Below are 21933 nucleotides of genomic sequence, written 5' to 3' on the forward strand. Positions count from 1 at the left end.
TTCGTTTACTTCCATCTTTACTGAAGGAAACTGAAAACTGGCTTCTAGTCGGAGGATAACCCCTCTCTAAGCATGTTTACCTGTAGCAGCTGCTGCAGGCCAGACTGTCCTGCAGCGAGGCAAAGTCAACAGCACGGTAACAGAGAGGACAGGGCAGGGCAGGGTCACATGACTCGCACAGAAACTGATGATTGGCCCACTGACCCGATGATGTCACACCACATCGGCGACAGACTCTGCAGTTCTGGAGAAAACAGGCCCAATGAGTTTAGAAGCAACACACCTGGGCAGTTGTACCTGACAGAGATTTTCTGACCTTGCAGGTCCAAGCGCTGTTGGGTGTGCCGTCCAGCGGAGGAGAGAGGCAGTGTGTGTGGTAGGCCTTATCACAGCGCTGACACACCAGCAGAAGGCCTTCGTCACCCCGTAACCTGACACACACACATAGAGCTGGTCAGGACCGACAGGACGACCTCTGACCTGCTGAACCTGAGTCCAGCCAACAGTGGTGCTCCACAGTCAGGTACTAGTTCAGTCAGAAGGTGTGTCACCTGCAGCTGCGACACACCCTGCAGGCGGGACACTGCCACCCAGACCGGACCAGAGGGGACAGGGTGAGAGCTGGCTCCAGGCAGTTGCCATGGTAACAGCTACCGCAGCAACAGCACATCAACAAGTTGCCGGGTTCGGTTCCGCCCAAACACGACAAACATCTTGAGGAGCCTGTGTAGACAGAGGTTAGTGTGTTTCCATGGCAACAGCGGGGCGAAGTGGGGGGAAGCGGAGCTCTGAGTTCCCCCACCTGGGCCGGCGTGCGTAGGGCACAGTGTGAGCCTTCGGGTCCAGTCCTGATGAGCGCCAGCAGCAGCAGCACAGGGGAAGTGGTAGCTCCGCCCACATCCCGTCTCCTGGCAACGCAGCGAAGCACCCAGGCATTGGCAGAACCCACATACCTGGACAGGTGAGACAAGGGGTGGGGCTTATTAATTTGAGTGATGGGTTCCAGAGTTCATCCGGATCCGAGCCAAGAGCCCATTCAGCATCAGAGTTCTTGAAGTTCTAAAGACCTGAAAACACCTGGACACCCAGGCAGAAGGCTGTGCTCTTCATCCATCAACCCCCCAAAACAATTTCCTGTCAGAAACTCACCTGGCTGCTTCCTGAGTCAATGGCTTTGTCCACAAAGAGCAAAGACTGGCCATCGCCATGCCGCACACCTTCTGACCAGGCGGCACACTGCAGGTGAGCACAGCACTGACCTGCACACAAAGCCAGGTAAGCACACGTTTACAGAGGAGGAGAAGGGAAAGGACGAAGGGCTACCTGTGGGGTCGAACAGTGATTGGACGTTGATGTCGTGTGGAAGGCCGATGGGGCCGAGTTGTCGCATGAACTCTGAAGAAGATTCATCTTCTGAAACACAGAGGGACCGTGACTGACCTGCAGCCCGTCACCAGGTGATCACCTGATGGTGGATCACCTGATGGTGGATCACCTGGTATTTTCCAGGTGATCACCTGATGGTGGATCACCTGGTAATCTACCATCAGACGATCACCTGGAGATCAGGTGCACCGGTACTCACCACACTGTGCTGGGCTGCTGCACCTGACAACAAACAGATCAGCTGGTCAGCCTCATCTTTTCAAACCAACAGTTTCTTCTTCTTTATCTCTGAACAGGAAGTGAGGTCACATACGTGGGCGGGGCCCTGTCTCCATGGTAGCAGTGGTCATGGCAGTCATCGACACGATCGGAGGAGGTGCGGCGGTTCAGGATGTGGAGCGGGATGTAGCCTGGGGTCGGACCGAACACCACAAGGCGGCCCTGGCCCAGAGGAGGCTGGTCGCCGCGGTAACAGAAGGCACATTGCTTCAGCCTGCAGGAGGACAGGTGAACACATGAACTCAGGCGGGTCCTGTGTGACCATGGCAATGGGTCATTTAATTACACTTAGTCCAGGGAATATTTGCTCTGAAGCCATCCAGAAGGTTCCCCACAGCTCTGCCCTCATGACAATCAGTAGCAGCGGAGGCCTGAGGAGGAGTGCTTCCATGGTAACACCCAGACTCACCGTTTCTTGGCGTGTCCCAGGGTTGGGGCAGGTGAGCCCCCTGATTCCTCTGATGGGGAGTGCTGGAACAGGGGGGAAAGGGAGCCCTCGTCCTCGTCCTCCAGGCAAAGGGACACTGGAGGACTGGAGTGGGGACTCAGCTCTTGATTCTGCTGCACCGGACCGACAATACAGCCTTGCTTGGTGTCCATGGAAACCCTACTAGGACAGCTGGTCTCAATAGGGGTAGGGCTGTGGGTGGGTTCCCCTGGTTCTGGAGCGCCAACCTGAGGATCCTCCACAGGGACCTGAGATAACAGGTCAACAGTAAAGGGACCGGTTCTGGTACTGTCTTCCTCCTCAGAAACAGGGGCTGGTTTTGAGCTGCACTTTGGGACTCTGGGCTCAGGAGCTGGCTCAGGACTAGGACTGGGCCCAACCTGGCTCATTTCAAGGTCTGGTTCAGGGTTATTGTGGGACTTCTGCCTAGAGATGAACCTCCGGGACCCCACAAGCTTCTTGGGTCCCTTAGGCTCCTTGGGTTCTGGAGGTCCCTTGGCCTCTGGTGGCTCCTTGGGCTCTGGGGGATCCTTGGGCTCTGGAGGCTCCACCAGGTCCTTGGTTTTCCGCAGTCCCTTGGGCTCTGGGGGTTTCAGTGACTCCTTGGGCTCCAGCAGCTGATTGGGCTCCTTAGCCTCTGGGGGCTCTTTGGCTTCCTGCGGTCCCTTGGGCTCTGGGGGCTCCAGCGGCTCCATGGCTTCCTGCGGTCCCTTGGCCTCCGGGGGATCCTTGGGCTCTGTGGAGATCAAACCGAGGATTCATTTGAGAGTGCAGAAACTTGGTGAAGTCAGTTAAGTTTGAGTCAATCAGAAAATGAAGCTGAGCTTTTTTCTAGGTCCTCCTGAGAATGAATGAGTTCCTGTGAGCAGAGCTCTGATTTGTCATTAAGGCCCACCTGTCTTTTTCTGGAGTCGCCTCTTCTCTGTAGTCCCCGTGCTTTCTTCACCCTCTACCTGGGCTCTTCCTCGGCTTCGCCCCCTGCAGGAACACAGATCAACAGGAACTGTTGATATTTATGCAATTGCTGCCAGAAACCTGGTTCTGCTCTCATTCAGAAACACTTGAAGAACATGAGCAGAATGACGTCACATTCTGTGTTTGGTAGGAAGTAAACCCAGGAGCCAAGTCCACCCCTCACCCCGGTGCCTATTTTACCATCATGCCCCTCACCACTTCCTCCTGACATTCTAACCACAAACACACTTTTAGGCACAGTCGTATATCTATGAGGACCCTAGGTGTTAGTACCTTGCTTGAAGTCAGACTAAGCAGACCCAGATTGGACTAAGTTAAGCCTGCTCAGTTTGCATCCTAGTTCAGCCTGAAGAACATCACAGAGGTATTGTTGCATTGTCACCTATGCAGGTATCAATACCTGCTATGCAGGTATTGATACCTGCATAGCAGCAATCACTGATCAGACGATACAGATGGTTTGATTCAGTGCTACATTATTTACTCCGTTTTCTATCTCCTTTTCCACCTCGTTCAATAGAGTAACTTCACAACATCGCACAATCTTCTCTAAGAATTTCTTCCCCATTTCTCATCCGCCCCAGCGTCCCTGACGTATTGGTCCTACAGAGAGTGCAGAGGCTCTCTATAGGATTTACCAGAGATGCAGATAACATTAACCATCCAGGTGGGGTTCTGAAATTTCAGCAATTCGGACTCCATGGCCAGCGTCTGATATTTTCTGCTCTGTAGCCAGTGTCTGTTATCGTCTATTATCGTGTGCTCCCTGGTGAGTGGCCAATCCCTGAATGACATCCAGTAATGTTCGCATCCTGCCTATCCTACACTCCTCTCCCTGACTGATGTCCACTCCATGGGTGAAGTAACTAACATCTGTTCACTGGCCAGCATCCTCTTCGCTCCTAGGCTAACATTCGCTCCCTGTTTATTGTCTGCTCTGAACCCTGGCTAATGTCCGCTCCATGACGAGGGACAGCAAACTGGAAGACATCTACCAACGTCCGCTCTCTAGCTAATATCCGCCAACTGCTAACACCCACTTCCTCGTGGTGCTGGTACTAGAGCAGGTTCACAGTCTAGGAGGCTCTTGCTCAGAAAAATTCAAGTGAAAGAGACTATATTTGAAATGAACCCGGGGCAGAAAAATATCAACACCCTTTGAATCAAGTCAATATCGCCTCGTCATATGTTGTGATTATATAGTCCAAACACTCAGGGAGGGACCAGTTTCTGTTTAGAGAACAGAATCGGACCTGAGACCAAACTAATCCCAGTACCAATCAGGTGTCTCCATTTGACAATGGTGGAGGGTTGCCCAAGAAGTTGTCCTAAGGCGAGACACTTCACCCGCCTTGCCTGCTGGTCAGGCAAGGCTGATGGCAGCCTTGCCTCCATCAGTGTGACCCAACACTGACGGAGTTGGGTCACACTCCCAACAATTGTGGCAATTGTCCAGTAGCTTGCCACCATTAGTGTGTGAATGTGTGTGTGAATGATTGAATATAGTGTGAAGCTCTTTGGGTCCTCTGGACATGATAAAGCACTATACAAGTACAGGCCATTTACCATTTATCATTAGTGGTGCACTTACTTCTTAGATTTGGGTGAAGGAGGAGCAGGAGGCGCTGGGCGGCCGTGGTTCCCATCCTTCCGAGGCCGCCCGCGGGGTCGCTTCTCAGGGGCGGGGCTAGTGGCTGCAGCTTTGGCCAGCTGAGCGCTGCGTCCAGCCCGCGTGAGGGGGTGGGGGGGCCCTCTGTCTCGAGGCTCCTGAGCCTCAGAGGGCATTCTAGGTGCAAGCAGACAGACGAGGGTTAAAGTTTTCTGTTACCATACATGACTCCACCCCGACCACAAGAAGACGCCACACTAAGCTTGTGAGATAAGGAGTCTGGCAGCAGAAATGGTTCACACCAACACATCTAACTGAAGATCAAAGATCTGCAGGTGCCAGCTGGTAGCAACCAACCACGCAGAGGTGGGATCTTTGCAGAATCACCAACTAATGTTTTTGTCCTATTATTTTACCATTTTAGTTCAGAAAATTTCTGTCTCGTATGTTTATTTCTACATGATTTCATCTCTTTTAGTTGGACAACTTGTAGCTTTAATATCAAAACTCTTGTTTAATGGTGACTGAGGGGTTCTGGTGAAATGGGACACGTACTGGTTCTACTGTCTAACCAATTCAAGCAGACAGTGTGAAGGCAGAACCGCGAACCATCCATTATCCATCCATCAACCAACATCAGTCAACCAACATCCATCCATGAACCAACATCCGTCCATCCGTGAGCCAACATCCAACCGTCAGCCATCCATCCATCTGTTAACAAACGTCCATCCATCCATCCATTAATCTATTTTTTCATCCATGGTCCATCGGCAGATGGAGCAACTGGGATGCTAGCTGGGTTTCCATTATAAATGTGCACAAATCTATGTTCAGCTAATGTAGAAAAATAAAATTGCCCTACTGCATTATTTCCTTTAAATAAGAAATCCACTGAAAATCACACATGAATAACCTTGTTTACGCCATAAGTCCTCAAGAATCATGGCAGAAATGGATAAACATAATTATAAACTAATAATTCAGCCATGGCGCTCATCATCTATCAGTCGATCAGAGGAGAGGTCTGCGTCTTATTCAGGCAGTGGAGCGACAAGCCCCGCCTACTCAGCAGAAGCCATGTATGATGCGTTTTGGGAAAATAGTAGTCAGTGATTTAACACAAGAGCCATGGAGTCAACGTGTTGGATTGATCAACTTTTGATGAACTGATGCTGTGAGAGCTCTACTGGAGACAGCTGGGCATCATCCCAGGAGGCCAGAGTGACAAAAGTACTGGGTACAAACTGATGATGCGATTAATTACAGTTTTACAACATACACTCATTTTTTTTTTCTCCGAAGAGTTTTTGCGGCGCTAGTGGCTCGTATTTTTTGTACAGTAGGCAGACAGGAAGGAGGGTGAGGAGAGGGGGGAGGACATGTGGCAAAGGTCGTCGGGACCGGGAGTCGAACCCGCGACGTCCGCGTCGAGGACTAAGGCCTCCAAACGTGGGGCGTGCTAACCCGCTGCGCCACCACAGCACACCCCAACATACACCCATTTTAAATGGCTGAAAAATTACCTCATAATAGTGCAATTTTTTTTTTATTGAAAAATGGATGTTTTGTTGCATTGTTGCTAACAATGCAACAATACCTCTGTGATGTTCTTCAGGCTGAACTAGGATGCAAACTGAGCAGGCTTAGTCCAATCTGGGTCTGCTTAGTCTGACTTTGATACTACAGTGTTTACATTAGGCAAAATTATTTTTGCTATTCCAAGTGCAATTTTATGGGCAGTGGAAGCGCAGCCAATGATGAGCTGCAGATCAAGGAAAGTCTGGGTGGGTTCTGTTGTGGTGGAGAACCTTTGATTACCCTAACCAACCCAACATCTGCTACTGGTTGGACCTGATGGGTCTCATCAGCTGAGGTTTGCCGTATTCTTTAAGTCAAGTCTCTGCTGGATTTCATGAGCTGCACTAGACAGGTCTTTTTGGTTGTTAATGTTTCTCATTTTCCAGTTGTTTATTGTGTTTTGATCAGTTTTGGTTGGTTTTTCTGCAGCTCATTGAAGTTCTTTGATCTTCTGGATATTTTCATTTCTTCTATCAAGAACCAGAAATGCTCGTGGTTCTTGATAGAAGAACCAGGAGCCACTCCAGGTGGATCATCTGCACCTTCTGCTATACTTTCATCTACAGTCAACAAGCAGTGGACCAGAACCATCAAATACGTCTTAAACCTCTAACTACCGCAGCAGAAGAACCGTCTAGAATCACTCACTGGATTAATTCTGCCTCAGAACCTGAGCGTTGGACCTGAACACCAAAGAACCTCCTAGAACCAACACTGGACTACAGCCAATCCATCAGAACCACAAAGATTCTACCCCAAAACTCAAGTCAACAGTACCTGACCCATCTTAGATCCAAGATTGGACCCTTAGAGAACTTAAAATCAACCATGTAAATCCTGTATGACCCAGTAGAACCTTAGAGAACAACTGGGAACATCAGAACCATGTAGAACGACACCAGAACCTCTACCTGAGACAGTAATGGACCCTTCAGAACCAGGAACGAACTGCGTATCTCCATCTGATGAGCTGGTACCGATCAGAGGTCAGGGAGGCCCTTTCGGACAGGTGAGTCCTGGTCAGGTGAGCCAAAACTGTGTGGCTAACCAACTAGCTCCATGCTAACACACCCATCTGTCAGCGGACCAAAGTCGGCTAACAGCCGCCGGCTTTGGGAGACCGGTAGGCGGCCTCCCACACCGCATCAGCCTGTTAAGCCTGCCTGGATGCCCGGACTCAAGCTGCTAATGACAGTCGGTGTAGCCGTTAGCAGGTAGCCTCCCCGTTCACTTCACCGTTAGCATTAGCATTAGCTCCTCGGCTGTCTATCGCGCGGTGCAGGCTACTGACAGCAGGGCAGGGAGCGCGGACAGCCGGCCTTGGCCCCCGGTTCGGGGCGAGTTAGCGGCGGAAGGAGGACCGAGACAGGCTGCTTACTGATTTGACGCGGTTCTCCTTTTCCTCTCCAGTTTTCAGTCAACTTAGAGCGACGTGATCAGCACCGAACTTCTGCGACAGAAAACATCTGCTTCTGGTGTCTGCCGTACAGAGCTGCTCCGTGGAAACATTCCCGTGAGCTGTAGAAGGAAACACACGCAGTTTGGACGCAGATAATCAGTGAGAAATCAAACTTGGAGTGGTCGCACCGTCATGGAGGCCATGTTTGGGAGCGACCGAAGCACCGCCTGTCAGCCCCAGCAGGAGAAGTAGATCCCAGAAAACCTGTCCTACAGCTCCACCAGGTGGCCGCTCCGTCCTGGAACCAGCGCCGGGATGAGGGCAGCCTTCCACCAGACTGTGGCCCAGCACAGTGCCCGTGTGGCCCAACTCTCTATTGTAACCGCCTGGTTTGTTTGTGTTGTGTAAAAAGTGTGTGTGACCCCGCGGAGGGATCTGTTGGGGGGGCTGCTCCTGTTATGCGGCTGCTGTCATCAGACCAGGGAAACCTGGGCCGGATCGGAAGCGGGGGGATCAGGACTGCAGTTGCACGTGCAGTAAACACAACACCGGAACTTGACAGATCCGTCCAGAAGGAACGTTCTAGGTCTTTCGGTTCAGTTCTGGTTTCAACAGGATTCCTCCAGGAGAACTTGATGAACTCTGTAGAACCTGCTCAGCTGATGGTACATGAGCAGAACCAACAGTCAGACGGGGTCAAAAACATCCATCTTTGGTTGTGCAGAACCGTCATGCGATCCGAACCACCGAATCCAAGATTTTGGACTTTGAACACCTATGGTTCTGCAGAATCACTACTGTGAGAACTCCCTGTCCAGCTCCAGAACCAGGGAGTGACTAGATTGAGGTCCGGTACTGATGGCTGGATATGGTCCTGCTAGCTATATGTTGAACCAGGCAGGTTTATTAACACAACCCATTTTCAGCAACAAGGAAATCAGTTTTACCTGATTAGACGGAAAATCAAACTATCAGTTGCAAAGTAGGGTGGCAGGTTGAAAAACAGACTACTAACCAGGTATTAACCAGCTAGTTTCCAGCCCTAGCCTGGTTGTTACCTGGATAGTACCCAGGTAATAAGCGGGTACTAACAATTTGGTTTAATCATCATTTAACCAGGGTATGATTACTTCTGGATCGATGGTTAGTTCCCTTCATCAGTGAAACAAATATTAAAAACTGCTTTTGATTTTTACTCTGGTTATCTCTACTAATCTTTCCTGATTATTTCTACAGTCATCTTTATTGATTATCTCTACCGGTAAAACCAAACAACTCATGATCCAGATTCCGATCCATCTCTGGTTTTATTCAATTCCAACATGTCATCGTAATAAAGTTACAAACATCAACAGTGAGTCTTTAAAGTACAACAGAAAGACCAGGAGGAGGTCTATGGGTCCAAACGAACTCCACACCACCATCCGTCACTCTGAAGGAGCTGACCCTGGAACCCTTGGTTCCGGTCCAGGAGGAGCAGTGGACGGTGAAGACCTGCCGGTTCCTCTGCTCTCCGCTCCCTTGGTCTCCATTTGCTGGGTTATGTTCAGCTTCCTGTTTGGAGCACACCAGCCGGTGGGTCACCAGACGCTGCCAGGCTCGGCAGAGATGGGACCGGTCTGCCTCTGAGGAGGAGGAGGGTGGTCCACTGGAAGTCCGCCTGATGGGGTGGCAGGTTGCAAAGATGGTGATTCTGTAATCCCTGGGGAGGAACCACAGAACAGGACATCAGCTGTTGATCCACAGCTGTCAGAACCACGTGATGGACCAATGCAACCTTGAACTTTGAACTCTAAGGCTTGGATATCCTCCCCAAGAACAGTGTTGTTTTACTGGAGCTGATCAGATGGAGTGGTTCCTGGTCTGGAGAACATCTGGATCTGGTTCCTTGATCCAGTACTGAACATTGGCTCCTCGGGTCATGGACTGAGCTCCAGAACCATGAACCTGGGCCACCATCACAGGACAGGGTCACTGATCGGAGTTTCTGATCAAGGTTGCTACTGATGTACTGCAATGGACTGGACTCTACTGGATTTGAACGGGTCAGTCGTGCTAAAGACCAAATGAACCAGAGGACTGTTCTCTGGGAAGAACTTTCCGTCCGACATCTCAGTTCTTGAAGAATTTGTTCAGGCCTTTTAAAGGACACGAGAACTTTCTATATGTCCAGTTGGACCTGCTGAAGAACCTTCCACCTGAGCATCTTTTTTTAGGTTTCATTGGCTCTAGTGGCCTTTATCTGACAGTGAATTGACAGGACAGTCAGTAATAAGAGAGGGGGAAAGGTAATCAGGCCAGGACTCGAACCTGTGACGTCCACGTCGAGGACTAAGGCCTCTGTATGTGGACTATGCTTCACCTCTGCACCACCAAGCCCTCCACCCCCACCCACTGGAACCTTCTAATGACCCAGAACTGAATCAAACCCCCCACCCTCAGTGTACAAGCTCAGATGGACAGTTAGGCTCTTCAGATAGTCCGTCAGAGATCAAGCCTCTACAGAACATTTAGAACCCACTTAAAGGATCCACCTGAGCAGTCGACCCAGCAGCTCTGAACACCTGCTGAGCTTCTCCTCCTGCTTGGCAACGCTGGCTCCGCCCTCACTGCGATCCGACCAATAGAACGCCGAGATGCTGTCAATAAGAAGGAGCGCTGCTTTGGGTCGAGAAGACAAGGTGGTCTCCAGAAAATGAAGGGTGAGGAGGAGCTCGGAGGAGGAGGAGCAGCGGACCACCAGGAGGCGAGACAGACACGAGCGCAGAACTGCATCATCAGACCCGGCAGAACCATCTGGAGAGAAAGGAACCAGTCATGTTCCGGTAAGCTCATCTGAAGTCTTCACACCCTGCAGATGTCGTTAGCTTCACCTGCGCTCAGTCGACTGTCCAGAACACTGGCCAACCGGAACACGTCCAGACTGTAGTCTGTGTCCACAAAGACGACGTCCACCTCCAGACCGCCAGCCGCCTCCGGCAGGACGCAGCGACACAGCAGGTGGTAGAGCAGCTCCGTCTTTCCTGGAGACACCAGAACACAGGTCTCAAGTGGGTCAGGTCAGGGCACAGCACCCGTGGAGCCAATGAAACCTCACCTGTCCCCTCCGGACCGTACACCTCCACCACCTCCCCTGCCACAGTCAGACACACAGTCAGAAACAGCCTGATTACTGGTCAGCTGAGAAGAAGTGGGTGGAGTTACGTACCACGGTCAGGTCCTCCATCATCGGCAAACAGCTGAGGCTCAATGTCCTTCAGACAGCGCCGGGCCTCGAGACGGGCAAGCAGCTGCAGGGAGACACCAACACTTGGATGGTACCAGAACATAGACTGAACCAACACTAGAATATATACTGTACCACTGATGAAAGGACACTACAACCAAACCTGAGATGAACTTTTACTTTGAAAAGCCTTAGGGCTAGACTGACTGCTGAACCTGACCTGGACTTTAACTGTTTAAGTCCATTAAAACTTCACATCAAGTTTTAATGTCAAGTTTAATAAAATAATCTGAGATGAAGAAAATATTTTGTAAGTGTTTTTTTTTTTTTGCAGTGCTGTAGATATTTTCTGTACTAGTAGCTCTTTGGAAAAGCCAACAAAGACAGTTCCGGAGTTAAAAGATTTGGACTCTAAACCCGGTCATGTAGCGAGCTCTACCACCACAACCAGGTCACCTGTCCGCATCACAAGCTCACCTGAGTCCCGCTCTCACTCATCTCTGTCCGACCTTCCTCTTCCTCTTGATCATTTGCGCGGGAACGCTTCGACTTCCGCTTGCTAGGTTTTAGCCGAGGCAGTTGCGGGGATATGATTTAGGTTCGATGCCGGTTCGGAAAAGCCCAGACGGATACATTAAAAAGAAACAAGAAGCGTTGGTTTATTAAAGCACAAACAAGTGAATCGATTTGTTGACAGTGACATCACTTCCGGCTGACAAAATAAGACTCGGCTTTTCATAATAAAAGTGTGTATATGTATAAAGGGATAAGAATATCTCGGCTTTCTTCATCCCCATCACGAAAAATAAATAAAATTACAAATAAACCAACTTTTACCTCCATGTGGAGGAATAAGAGCGATAATGAGGAAGGCGGCTGAGGTTAAAATGATGAAGATGGAGGCCCAACGCTGTAGATGTTATTATGAATAATGTGTTGACACTGAAATGGCCAAGGTCATTTATGAAGAATAGAAACAGTTTCTTTCTCTTTGCAACCTTTTGTTGAGTAAGTCATGTGTTTTCTCTGTCTGTAGGATTGTAATGCATTATTATATAGAGAACAGCTAAAATCAACAATGAGCGTCAAGTTTTAATGTCAAGCTTAATAAAATAATCTGAGATGAAAAAATATTTTGTCTTTTTTTTTCGGAGAAGTCAGGCCTTACTGCCTTGTCTATGTGTCAGTGACTGACTGACAGCACCTGAACGCACCACGTCTCTCAGTGAATCCAGCAGACACGTCAGTGAGTGTTTAAATTTTATTGACTTTAGAATTTCTCCACAAAAGGTCAGTTTTCATTTCTTTACAAATATAAAGATTCTTAGAGCTGTGGGTGAAGCAGAAAAACAAACAGGATCAGCTGAGAAAATTTGTACTCTCCCTTTAACACAGGTCCAACCTCCTGCTGGTTCTGGTTCATCTCTGCATGTCGTGTATTCAGTACAGCATCAGTGTGGTGATCTGTTCAAAACATCACTGAGAGCGTTGGTGAGAAAACATCTACAACGAATCCAACCAGACAGCGCCCCCTTGTGGAGGATTAGTGCAGGAAGCTGATGGAGGCGTCCAGCCAAGACAGAAGTTCGATTAGAAACATTAGAGCAGATTCGCAGACCCGATAGTGTACATCTCATGACAAAGAACACAGCCCAATATGGCTGACTGAAGGTCCAGACTGAAGGTCCAGAGCTCTGCTAGAGAGAACAAACATGAGGGAGGAGGGCCCCAGGAAGCCAGCAGGGTGGTCAGAGAGGACCCAATATCTGCAGCTCTGCAGGCAGCCTGACGACAGATGATAGAGAATCAGGAAGAAAGAAGGGAAACTGATCAACCTTTACCAGTTCTAGCTCAGTTACACCTGCTGAGGCATCTCGAGCTTCAGCAGCCGGTCTGGAGCCAAGAGAAACACCTGAGAGGACGCGATGAAACCACAAGAAATTAGGAAGGAGAGGCTGCAGCAGGAAACCCTGGCACTACATCAGAAATTAAGGATAGCTAACATCAGCTAGCAGCAGCTGAGAACAAATATCCGCTAACAACTAGCATCAGCTAACAGCAGCTAAAAGCTAACACCGGCTCATAGCTAGTATTAGCTAATAACAGCTGGCAACAGGTAATAGTTGCCATCAGCTGAAAGCTAGCAGAAGCTAACAGCTAACAACATCTAACAGTTTGCGGCAGCTAATAGCTCACAGAGGCTAACTACTAAGAGATTGCAGCAGTTAATAGCTCACAATGGCTAACTGGTAGATGGCAACAGCTAATAGTTAACAGCTAGCTGCATCTAATAGATAACAGAAGATAACAGCTAACAGCTACCATCAGCTGCTAGGTAGCAGCAGCTATCTGTGGTCTAAATAAAATGGCATCTCTGCTGCAGCAGAATGATCATCATGCCTTCTAGCTAACATGCTAACTCTTTCTTTCTGCAGAGACAGTATGCTAACAAGCTCACAGGAATCACACGAAGCTAACAGTTAGGCATCCGGTGCCGAGCAGACAGCATGATGACGGGCCCCATCAGGACATGATGCCGAAGACGGGGTTGTGTCGACAGATGCTGGGGCCGATCTCATCGTAGTCCTTCTTGGAGTGACAGACCTGGAAGAACTCGGGCTGCAGGAACAGAAGCAACAGCAGAGCATGAGGGCAGCAGGAGAAGCTCAACGCTTCAGACCGATTGTAGTTCGTCCATCCTCACCGTGGACGCCAGCATGGAGCCTCCAAACCAGACAGCGTAGCGCTGCATGTGATGGGTCACCACCTGGACCTCCATCGGCTTCGGCTGCAGAAACAGACACGCCGAGATAAACACGGTCCAGTACCGACATGCTTCTGCTGCTGACGGTCCAAGTCACTGAACAGAGACAGACGTCCCGCAGCATCATTCTGCCTTAACAGACAGCTGATGACTAGGAGGAGCTAGAAGGAGGGCAGGCTACCGGCGGTTCTGACCTTGATGCGTCCTCCGCTCAGCTCCTCGCTCAACCTCAGCCGGGCGTCCGTCGTCCTCTTCACGTCTCGCTGCAGCCGCCGCCCAAAGTCCCTGAACATGGTGGAGCCTCCGGAGAGAACGATGTTCTGGAAACGGAGAAGCAGAGGCTCAAGTCAGTCTGGCAGGAAACGGTCCAACACAGTGACACATCTTACCACCAAACCATCTGTGTTTGAGATAATGACAGTGGTTAGACTCGCCTTGTAGAGCGGCCGCCTCACATCGATCGGACAGCTTTGAATGACCTCATCGATGACATCAGAAATGGGCTGCATGAAATCTGGGTTGGCAAACTGGAAAACATGGAAAAAGTATTGAAATGAGCTTAAAATGAACGTCAGCCAACACTTTAAACCAAAGTCCAACCTGTTCAAGCTGAGCTTTAATTTAGTACAAATGTAGTAAAACTGGAACGTCAGCATATGGAGAACATGTAATTGAACAAGTATATTGTGACATTAAGAGACCAGCGAAAAGCATGCAAAACCGCTTGCTTCATTCACTTTGTGTGACACAGCGCCCCTAGAGGTCTGGTGAAAACTTCTGACATGTATTTCAACAGGCAATGCAGAAATTCAGCAACTTTGATCACACAAATGTTGATATTACCAACAAAAAACCCTAATTTAAAGAAAAGCCAAGTGGACAGATTGCTATTATTGCTATTCTTTCATTGTCGTTAGTATCTACTTTGCTTCTCATGCACCTATTTTACTTGTAAGGATTACAGGTGAGGCACTGCTTCACTTGACTGCACGTCACTGGATTCCTGCAGGTTCTAGAAGGAGAAAGGCAGATCCTTTCATCCCTGTTTACTGAGGCAGACACCCCATCAACTTTCCTCTGAACTTGATGCATTGATTGATAACTAGGATCAGTTGGGATGATGGTACCTGAGTTTGAATTATGGGTTGATTATTCTGATTGTGTTTCTATAGTGAAACCAGATGAAGCCTGAGATGTGACGTGTGAGTTGGTTCTGGGACCTCGGGATGGAAGAAGATCTCGGGTCCAAGGAAGCGTTCGTAGCCCACGTCAATGTGGAAGGGGGTCTTGGTGACTGCATTGATTCCTTGGTATTGCTTGATCCACTTCCCAGGGTCGGAGTCATACTTGGCGAACTCCCTCACGATGTCGGGACAGATGTAGCAGTACCGCTCCTAGAAACGAGGGTAAAACATTCGGTGAGCAGCAGAGGAAACAGAAGAAGACAGCGAGCAGCAACAGAGAAACACCTTGATGGCTTTGGCGGTTTCCAGTGACTGCTCCGGAGGAATGCCCGCCTCTCTGTCCCTGAGCAGCTGCTGGATGAAGAAGGTAATGTCTCGCCCTGCGATGGGGATGTGTTTTATACAGCTGCCAATCACGTAACCCTCAGCCTGCCGCAGACAACCAATCAGTGAGCAACGTCCGCCGCAGCATAACTGTTGATGGTGAGTGCGGCTCTAACCACAGGAATGGCGTGCGTCACTCCATCTCCGCTGTCGATCACGATGCCGGTGAGGGTCCGCTGTCCCACCTGGCGAGATGTCCAGGATGCCGCCAAGGCCAGCACCGCCTGCGGGAGGAACACGGTTAGCCAGGGAGGTCTGCAGCATCCTGGAACACTCAGGTGGCTCTCACCTGCACTGCGATGTAGAGCCCAGGTACGTTGAAGGTCTCAAACATGATCTCAGCCAGGTACTCTCTGTTTTCAGGAGTGTTGAGAGGAGGCTCTGTCTGCTCAGGTAGGCCCAAACACACACACAGAGGTGAGAGCAAGAAGAAGAAAACATCCACTCACCTGTTGCCTCTTTAGAGACCTTCCTACCTGGACAGGAGGCACTGCCATTAACCTTCTGCTGAAAATCACAGCAAAGACTGTTCTGATGCCAGAACATAGATACAAGAACATGGACTGTAATAACACCATGACATAGACAGTACCGACACTACAAGGTAGACCATACCAAAACCAGACTGTAGAAATCCCTGAACAACAGATGCTACAGCTCTCACACTCTCAGCTTCTTCAGTAATATTTATTTTACATTTCCAGGAAGCTGACTTCTATTAGGACCCCTTACAACCCAGTGTGTTCTTCACATGGCCTTTGGAGCGGCTTCACTTTGGATCCTTGAGGACTCGCTGTATCCTTCAGGAAGGAACCTGGTACGTTTTCATTGATGCGCAGAGCTCCCCCTGCTGGCCTCTAGGAGACCCAGGAGTCACCTGGAAACCTGCTGCAGTGTCTGAATGGCATAATAGAAAACCTCAAACCTTTCTTAGAACAATGAACCTTTCTGGAGCTGTGGACACCCAGCTGAACGTCAACATCTCTAAGCCTCATCATGTGACCGGTGTCCTCCTGGCCTTGAACCCTTCCTGATGCTCAGCTCCTGAATGTGAAGGTGACTCTTGCTGGGTTCAGTCTTCAGACACCTGAACGGTTGTGATTTGCTACTGGATGGTAAACCGAACCCCCATGTCAGAAAGGGAAGGACAGATGTTTATGTCACTATATAAAACCTGTCATTCCTGTAGATAAATAAGTAAGGTGCTCTGATGTAGGATTTCTCTCTTTTATAAAACATTCAAGGACTGTAAGGCAGTTAGTTTTAGATTCTGGTGTTGGATCAGCCTGTCTTAATTACTTTAAAATTGCAGTTGTGTTGACATCACACAGTCTGTACCATCAGGAAGCTGTGGTCCTCTGGCTCGGCCCTCAGGTACTTGAAGATGACCTGCTCCATGAACTTCTCCATCAGGTTCCAGTCCTCCACCATCCCATGACGGATGGGCCACTGAACAGCAAACCGTCAGTCAGTCTGCTGACCCGATCAGCTTCCATCCTCTTCCTCCTCCACCAGCTCACCTTGGTTGCATAGTTGGGTTTATCGATGGCTTCGTCTCCGATGTAGAAGTCCAGGTCGTCCACTCCTCTGGCCAGCCTCCTCTGGGTCTGCTCTCCAACGCTGGCCGACTCCTTGACGGCGATGCCTGGCGGAGACCGCAAAGGAGCCCAGGTTGATTCTGTTCAGTAGAAGCGGAACAGAACCAACTGTTTAACTGAGGAGGCTCAGCTGGTACTCACAGGACGGTATGATGAACTGCGGCTCCGTGTTTCCTGCATAGCCGATCTTAGTGTATCTGCAGTCAGAAGGAGAGAGCGGCAGATCAGCCCAGACAGGAGCAATCAACACACAGATTCACTGATTGGAGCAAAACAAGCAGGAAATAAGGCTTGGTTGTGGTTCTGACCCGACAGAAACACTAAACAGCTAAAACGCTGTGGTTCCGACCCAGTAGATCATTCAAATTCCAATCATTCCAATTTACAAATCTGGAAATAAAAATATTAGCAATTACCACCCTATTTCTCTTCTTCCAGCTTTATCAAAGGTTCTTGAAAGAGTTGTCCACAACAGATTAACTGAATATTTGAATAAACGTTTGATTCTTTCAAATTCACTGTATGGATTCAGGAAAAAGAGCTTCGCTTGTTGGGCTATTTTGGACCTTATTGAAAAAATTACTGATGCACCAGAACGGGGAGATTATGGCGCTGGCATTTCTAAAGTTTGACACAGTAGATTTTAATATATCACTGGGCAATATATTAATCCCACTATGGGATTATAGCTGGTTTAAAAGTTACATTTTTGGTAGACATCATTATGTAATTAATCACCAAAAATGGGGACATCAGACATGGGCCACTATCACAGGATTCATTATGCTCTTCATGATTTATATTAATGACTTTGTAAACTCTACTAAAATATTTCATAAAGTTTTTTACTGATGACACAAACTTGGTTTTTTCACATGCAAATCTAAATGAACTACATGAAACGTAGAATTGTAGAAAATAAATACCTGGTTTAGTTATCTCCTAACATCAGCAAAACTCATTTTATTTTGTTTAGACCGAATACATTTTTATCATTCGCTCATCATATAGATCTTAAAATTGGAAATGAAGAAATAATGAGAGTGAGTTCTATAAAGTTCCTGAGGGTCTTCATAGACCAGTTCTTACATTTTTTAACCTACAATCTAGAAAACTTGTTATATGGTGCAACACTTAGCCCAGGTAACTCAGGAAACTTGAGATCCTTCAAAAGATAATAAGCGCCGTGTTCTGGTTCTGGTTCTGGTGTTCTCCACCTCCCATCTAGGCCGTCGCTTCGCTCTCCTCCAGGTCACTGAAGTAAATGGGAGCCAGAATTAACTAATCATAGATTGACAGCTTGTTCCAATCAGTGGCCCTCAGCATATTAATAACTCTAGGAATGGATTTATTATCTATGGTAAAAAAGAAGAAAAATACTTATTATTATAAGACAAACTTTGCTTGGAGGGTCCAAAGGTTTGGAATGAGATTAAAAGGTTGAAACTCATCTCCACTTTTTTTTTTAACAAATTAAAGATTCAATTCCTTTATTGATACATTTATAGGATAGTTTGAGGAATGAACGATGTTTCTTTCTTAATAAAAATGTTATGTTCACAGGCTCCAATATAAGCTTTTAATAGCTTCTTTGGGAACCTGATTCACTCACCATCATTTTGCAGTTATGATCTGTATTATCAGGTAAAACATGTTATGAGCTCATTATAGAATTTATTAAATTGTGTGAGTGAATAAACTGAATACCCGGAAAATACTGTGGTACCGACCCAGCAGAACCAGTCCTGGCCAAATAGTGAGAACCAATAAGCTTGTTGTTGTTGTAATGACGTCACTAGCAGCTGATTCGGGTTACTGTCCCTTTAACGGAACTTAAAACAACACGCCTGCAGAAATATCTCTCGTGATGTCACTCTGTCCTCTGTGCGCGTGTCCTCACCCAGTCCCGCAGTCTATCACGCACGGCGGCAGCTGCAGGGTCATGTTGCGGTTCCGCTCCGGTTCGGTTCGGTCTGGTCCGGTCCACGCCGCACTGCGCGCTGAGTGTCCGGTGGGTGCGGGATTGATGAAGAGAGCGTCCTTGCGTGTGCGTGCGTAAGAGGAGCACTTCCGGGTCGAAGGCAGAACCCAGAACCCCCTCTCCCGAACCCCGCGGTAACTGGAGAGGTGATGCGTTCAGGTGCTGCCAGAAGGGCCGGAAGTCCCGGAGTCAGAGTCCGTTCAGAGAATGATGATGATGATCAATCATAGTTTATTTGTGTAGCTCCTTTCCTTTTTCTGGCTGGTGTAGAACCGGCTGGTGTAGAACCGGGTGGTGTCTCTATCCTCCTGGTTCTAGTCAGAACTCCAGCAGCAGCGTTCTGGACCGTTGGGTTGTCAATCAGACCTGTGAAGACGCTGCTGCAGGAATCAAAGCCACTGAAGAGAAACTAAAGCCTGGATGAGTTTCTCTGATCCGAGACTTTAGTCTCTGGTTCTGGAAATGTTCTGCAGCTGGGAGAAGAACCACTGTGGAACCGGCTTTATGTGGCTCTGGAGGGGCAGGGCAGAGGTCAGCCTGATCTCTACGTAGTTTACAGATGGAACAACTGAACCTGTGTGCTGACTCTAGATCTGTAACTCTAGATCTGTTACTCCAGATCTACAGCTCTAGATGTTCCTCTACAATAACTCCAGTTTCAGAAAGTTTTGTCTCATCCACACATTTATCTGTTTTCAGTGCTTGGATGGGGTCAAAGGTCACCTGGTGACATCAAAATGTAGAGGTGTGTATCATCTGCGTCGTCATGGTAACTGATCTTATTTCCTGCTATAGCCTGAGCCAGTGGGAGAATATAGATATTGAATCAAATGGGTTCTAGAACAGAGCCTTGGGGAACCCCACATGTGACCTCTGACCTCTCTGAGAAGTTTCCTATTGAAACAAAGAAATCCCAGTTCTTTATGTCAGACTGGAACCAGTCCAGAACTGGACCACAGAGTCTGACCAGCTCTCCAGTTGTTTCAGTAACATGATCAGCACTGAGGTCCAACAGAACCAGAACCAGAAATGTGGTTCTTCCACAGTCTGTGTTTATATGAAGGTCATTGAACACTTTGACTAGGCCAGTCTTAGTATGGTGGAAACCAGACTGAAAGACATCAAAGTGGTTGGTTATCGTTAGGAAGCCATTTAACTATTGAAGCTTTTTCAGTAATGTTGCTGATGAACAGGAGGTCAGAGGTCAGAGGTTGGCCTGTAATTCTGCAGCAGATTTTCGTCCAGATTGTTGTTTTCATCAGAGGTTTGATATCTGCTGATTTTAAAGCGCATGATGAGAGCCAGAGTTCAGATCAGATCAATAAAGGCTGGACTTTCTTAAGAAAAGTTCCGGGTTTTGTTTTCTAGACAGCAGGAGGAAGAGCTTCATTTATAAATGACGTCTTCTAAACTTTTAGAATTAAGCAGTTGAAATCGAGTAATTCTTTTTGCATTTGTTATGTTTGGGTACAGCATTGGTGCGGGGCTTGATATTAAATAATCTGTTAAAGGGCGTGCCGTGGTGGTGTAGTGGTTAGCGTGACTCGTATTTGGAGGCCTTGAGTCCTCGACGCGGCCGTCGCGGGTTCGACTCCCGGACCCGACGACATTTGCCGCATGTCTTCCCCCGTTTCCTGTCAGCCTGCTGTCATATAAGGGACACTAGAGCCACAAAAGACCCCTGGAGGGGTAAAAAAAATCTGTTAAAACTGCTGTTCATAAACTCTGCATCTAATCTGAGCTTCAGCTGTTTGGCAAAGAAGCAAAACTTTCAGTCAGTAGATGATCAAAGCTGGGAGAGACGAACCCTAAAGACTAGCAGCTGCAACTGCAGCAACTGGTGGTTCCAGAAGTATTCTCTCAGGGGGATGAATACTTTTACAACACGCTCTCTACAGTTTTAAATTATTAAAAAATGTTTATCATATCATTTTCTTTCTACTTCCTGATTGTGACCCGCTTCCTGTTGCTGTTTCAGTTTGTGGCTGAAAGGAGAACCTGGATGAGTATGTTATACTTGTGACGGCCTTCAAATCTAAATTATTTAATGATTACAATAATAATATCTTGATAACAACAAATTTGTCTAGAATTGAGAATTCGTTCTCCAAGTATGTAAAATGGCCAATTTCACCAAAGGTTAAAGAGACTCGCTTCAAAATCTCACAATTTTGGGGCGTGCCGTGGTGGTGTAGCGGTTAGTGCGACCCGTATTTGGAGGCCTTGAGTCCTCGACGCAGCCTTCGCGGGTTCGACTCCCGGACCCGACATGTCTTCCCCCCGTCCTTCCCCGTTTCCTGTTAGCCCACTATCATATAAGGGACACTAGAGCCCACACAAAGACCCCCTGGAGGGGTAAAAAAAAATCTCACAATTTTTACCCAGTGGCTGAATTTTTGCACAAAAGATTTAAATTTGATTCAGCCTGTTGTGCCTTTAGTGAATGTCCAGAAGAATCATTAATCATCTCTTTTTTTCTGTCCTTTTTCTTTTAAACTATGGAGAGACATTATTAAAAATTGGTTGTCCCTTAAAATTGAAGAGATAACCATCTCCCATATATTATACTATGTTGATGATCTTGATAGTCAAATATCTGACATGGTAAATATTGTCTTCTTGCTTGTTAAATATCATAAATCCTGCTGTAAATGCAGAGGTTCTACACTTTATGATTTTTTCTTAATTAATTTAAACTGTATTACACCTCATTGAAACATTTGAAATCTGTTTATGCAAAAAAGGGTAACTGTCAGTATCTCTACTTTTCTTTTGTTTTAAATCTTGCTCTATTTTTATTCATTTGCTTTACTGTTTATGTTTTCGTCTTTAGTCTTAGCTCCATGCTTGGTTTCTTTTTTTCCCTACCTTTGTTGCAAAGTTCTTTGTACCTCAACGAGTCTTTGTATACTGTTTGTCTAATAATAATAATTTAAAAAGAACCTGGACGGGTTCCGGGGTGTGAATACTTTTGGCTGTCCTGCAGTAGCTGCAGGCCTCCAGCCGGGGGCAGCAGCTCTCCACTCACTGAGATGTTTTGATCCGCCGCTGATCACTTCCTGTTGTTCTAGTTCTGTTGGGTCCGGTACCCTATCCAGAAGCCTGAGGTCCAATCTGTG

The 21933-nt window shown here is 47.9% G+C and overlaps 3 protein-coding genes across 18 annotated transcripts in view; all 3 read right to left on the bottom strand.

The window, feature by feature from the left end:
* Nucleotides 1-8485, bottom strand: part of LOC114136765 (histone-lysine N-methyltransferase 2C-like) — a 43363-nt gene extending 34878 nt beyond the window's left edge. For 2 of the 12 annotated variants that reach the window (XM_028005025.1, XM_028005027.1), the window contains exons 1-12: nucleotides 7657-8484; nucleotides 4680-4874; nucleotides 3009-3091; nucleotides 2075-2849; nucleotides 1700-1879; nucleotides 1586-1608; nucleotides 1324-1413; nucleotides 1150-1259; nucleotides 803-953; nucleotides 552-723; nucleotides 317-431; nucleotides 81-244 (exon numbers count right to left, since the gene is read on the bottom strand). In XM_028005025.1, the coding sequence (XP_027860826.1) occupies nucleotides 81-244; nucleotides 317-431; nucleotides 552-723; nucleotides 803-953; nucleotides 1150-1259; nucleotides 1324-1413; nucleotides 1586-1608; nucleotides 1700-1879; nucleotides 2075-2849; nucleotides 3009-3091; nucleotides 4680-4873 (2057 nt within the window). In that variant the 5' untranslated portion in view covers nucleotide 4874; nucleotides 7657-8484. Of the gene's footprint in view, nucleotides 1-80; nucleotides 245-316; nucleotides 432-551; nucleotides 724-802; nucleotides 954-1149; nucleotides 1260-1323; nucleotides 1414-1585; nucleotides 1609-1699; nucleotides 1880-2074; nucleotides 2850-3008; nucleotides 3092-4679; nucleotides 4875-7656 lie in introns of all 12 variants that reach the window. The other 10 variants (XM_028005032.1, XM_028005030.1, XM_028005022.1 and 7 more) reach the window with 9 other exon arrangements.
* A 480-nt stretch (nucleotides 8486-8965) lies between these two features.
* On the bottom strand, nucleotides 8966-12012 carry xrcc2 (X-ray repair complementing defective repair in Chinese hamster cells 2). Of its 3 annotated transcripts, none has more exons than XM_028005038.1 (6): nucleotides 11381-12012; nucleotides 10886-10967; nucleotides 10775-10810; nucleotides 10551-10700; nucleotides 10242-10473; nucleotides 8966-9379 (listed from the first exon to the last, which is right to left on the bottom strand). In XM_028005038.1, exons 1-6 carry the CDS (start codon nucleotides 11399-11401, stop codon nucleotides 9040-9042), a joined length of 861 nt encoding a protein of 286 aa, XP_027860839.1. In that variant the 5' UTR covers nucleotides 11402-12012; the 3' UTR covers nucleotides 8966-9039. The 3 variants fall into 3 exon arrangements, with proteins under 3 accessions (XP_027860839.1, XP_027860838.1, XP_027860840.1); XM_028005037.1 differs by having other exon boundaries at nucleotides 10212-10473; XM_028005039.1 differs by lacking the exon at nucleotides 10775-10810 and having other exon boundaries at nucleotides 10212-10473.
* Nucleotides 12013-12150: 138 nt separating this feature from the next.
* On the bottom strand, nucleotides 12151-18968 carry actr3b (actin related protein 3B). 3 transcript variants are annotated; one of them, XM_028005036.1, is made up of 12 exons: nucleotides 18734-18968; nucleotides 16975-17030; nucleotides 16756-16880; nucleotides 16574-16684; nucleotides 15525-15620; nucleotides 15352-15459; nucleotides 15137-15280; nucleotides 14888-15061; nucleotides 14102-14194; nucleotides 13862-13987; nucleotides 13608-13691; nucleotides 12151-13522 (listed from the first exon to the last, which is right to left on the bottom strand). In XM_028005036.1, the coding sequence occupies exons 1-12, from the start codon at nucleotides 18775-18777 to the stop codon at nucleotides 13427-13429; spliced, it is 1257 nt and encodes a 418-aa protein (XP_027860837.1). In that variant the 5' UTR covers nucleotides 18778-18968; the 3' UTR covers nucleotides 12151-13426. The 3 variants fall into 3 exon arrangements, with proteins under 3 accessions (XP_027860837.1, XP_027860835.1, XP_027860834.1); XM_028005034.1 differs by lacking the exon at nucleotides 16975-17030 and having other exon boundaries at nucleotides 16756-16913; nucleotides 18734-18948; XM_028005033.1 differs by lacking the exon at nucleotides 12151-13522 and having other exon boundaries at nucleotides 13608-13763; nucleotides 18734-18957.
* Nucleotides 18969-21933: the final 2965 nt, after the last annotated feature.

This window comes from Xiphophorus couchianus, chromosome 21 (genome assembly GCF_001444195.1).
Source record: "Xiphophorus couchianus chromosome 21, X_couchianus-1.0, whole genome shotgun sequence".
In the NCBI taxonomy this organism is placed as follows: domain Eukaryota; kingdom Metazoa; phylum Chordata; class Actinopteri; order Cyprinodontiformes; family Poeciliidae; genus Xiphophorus; species Xiphophorus couchianus.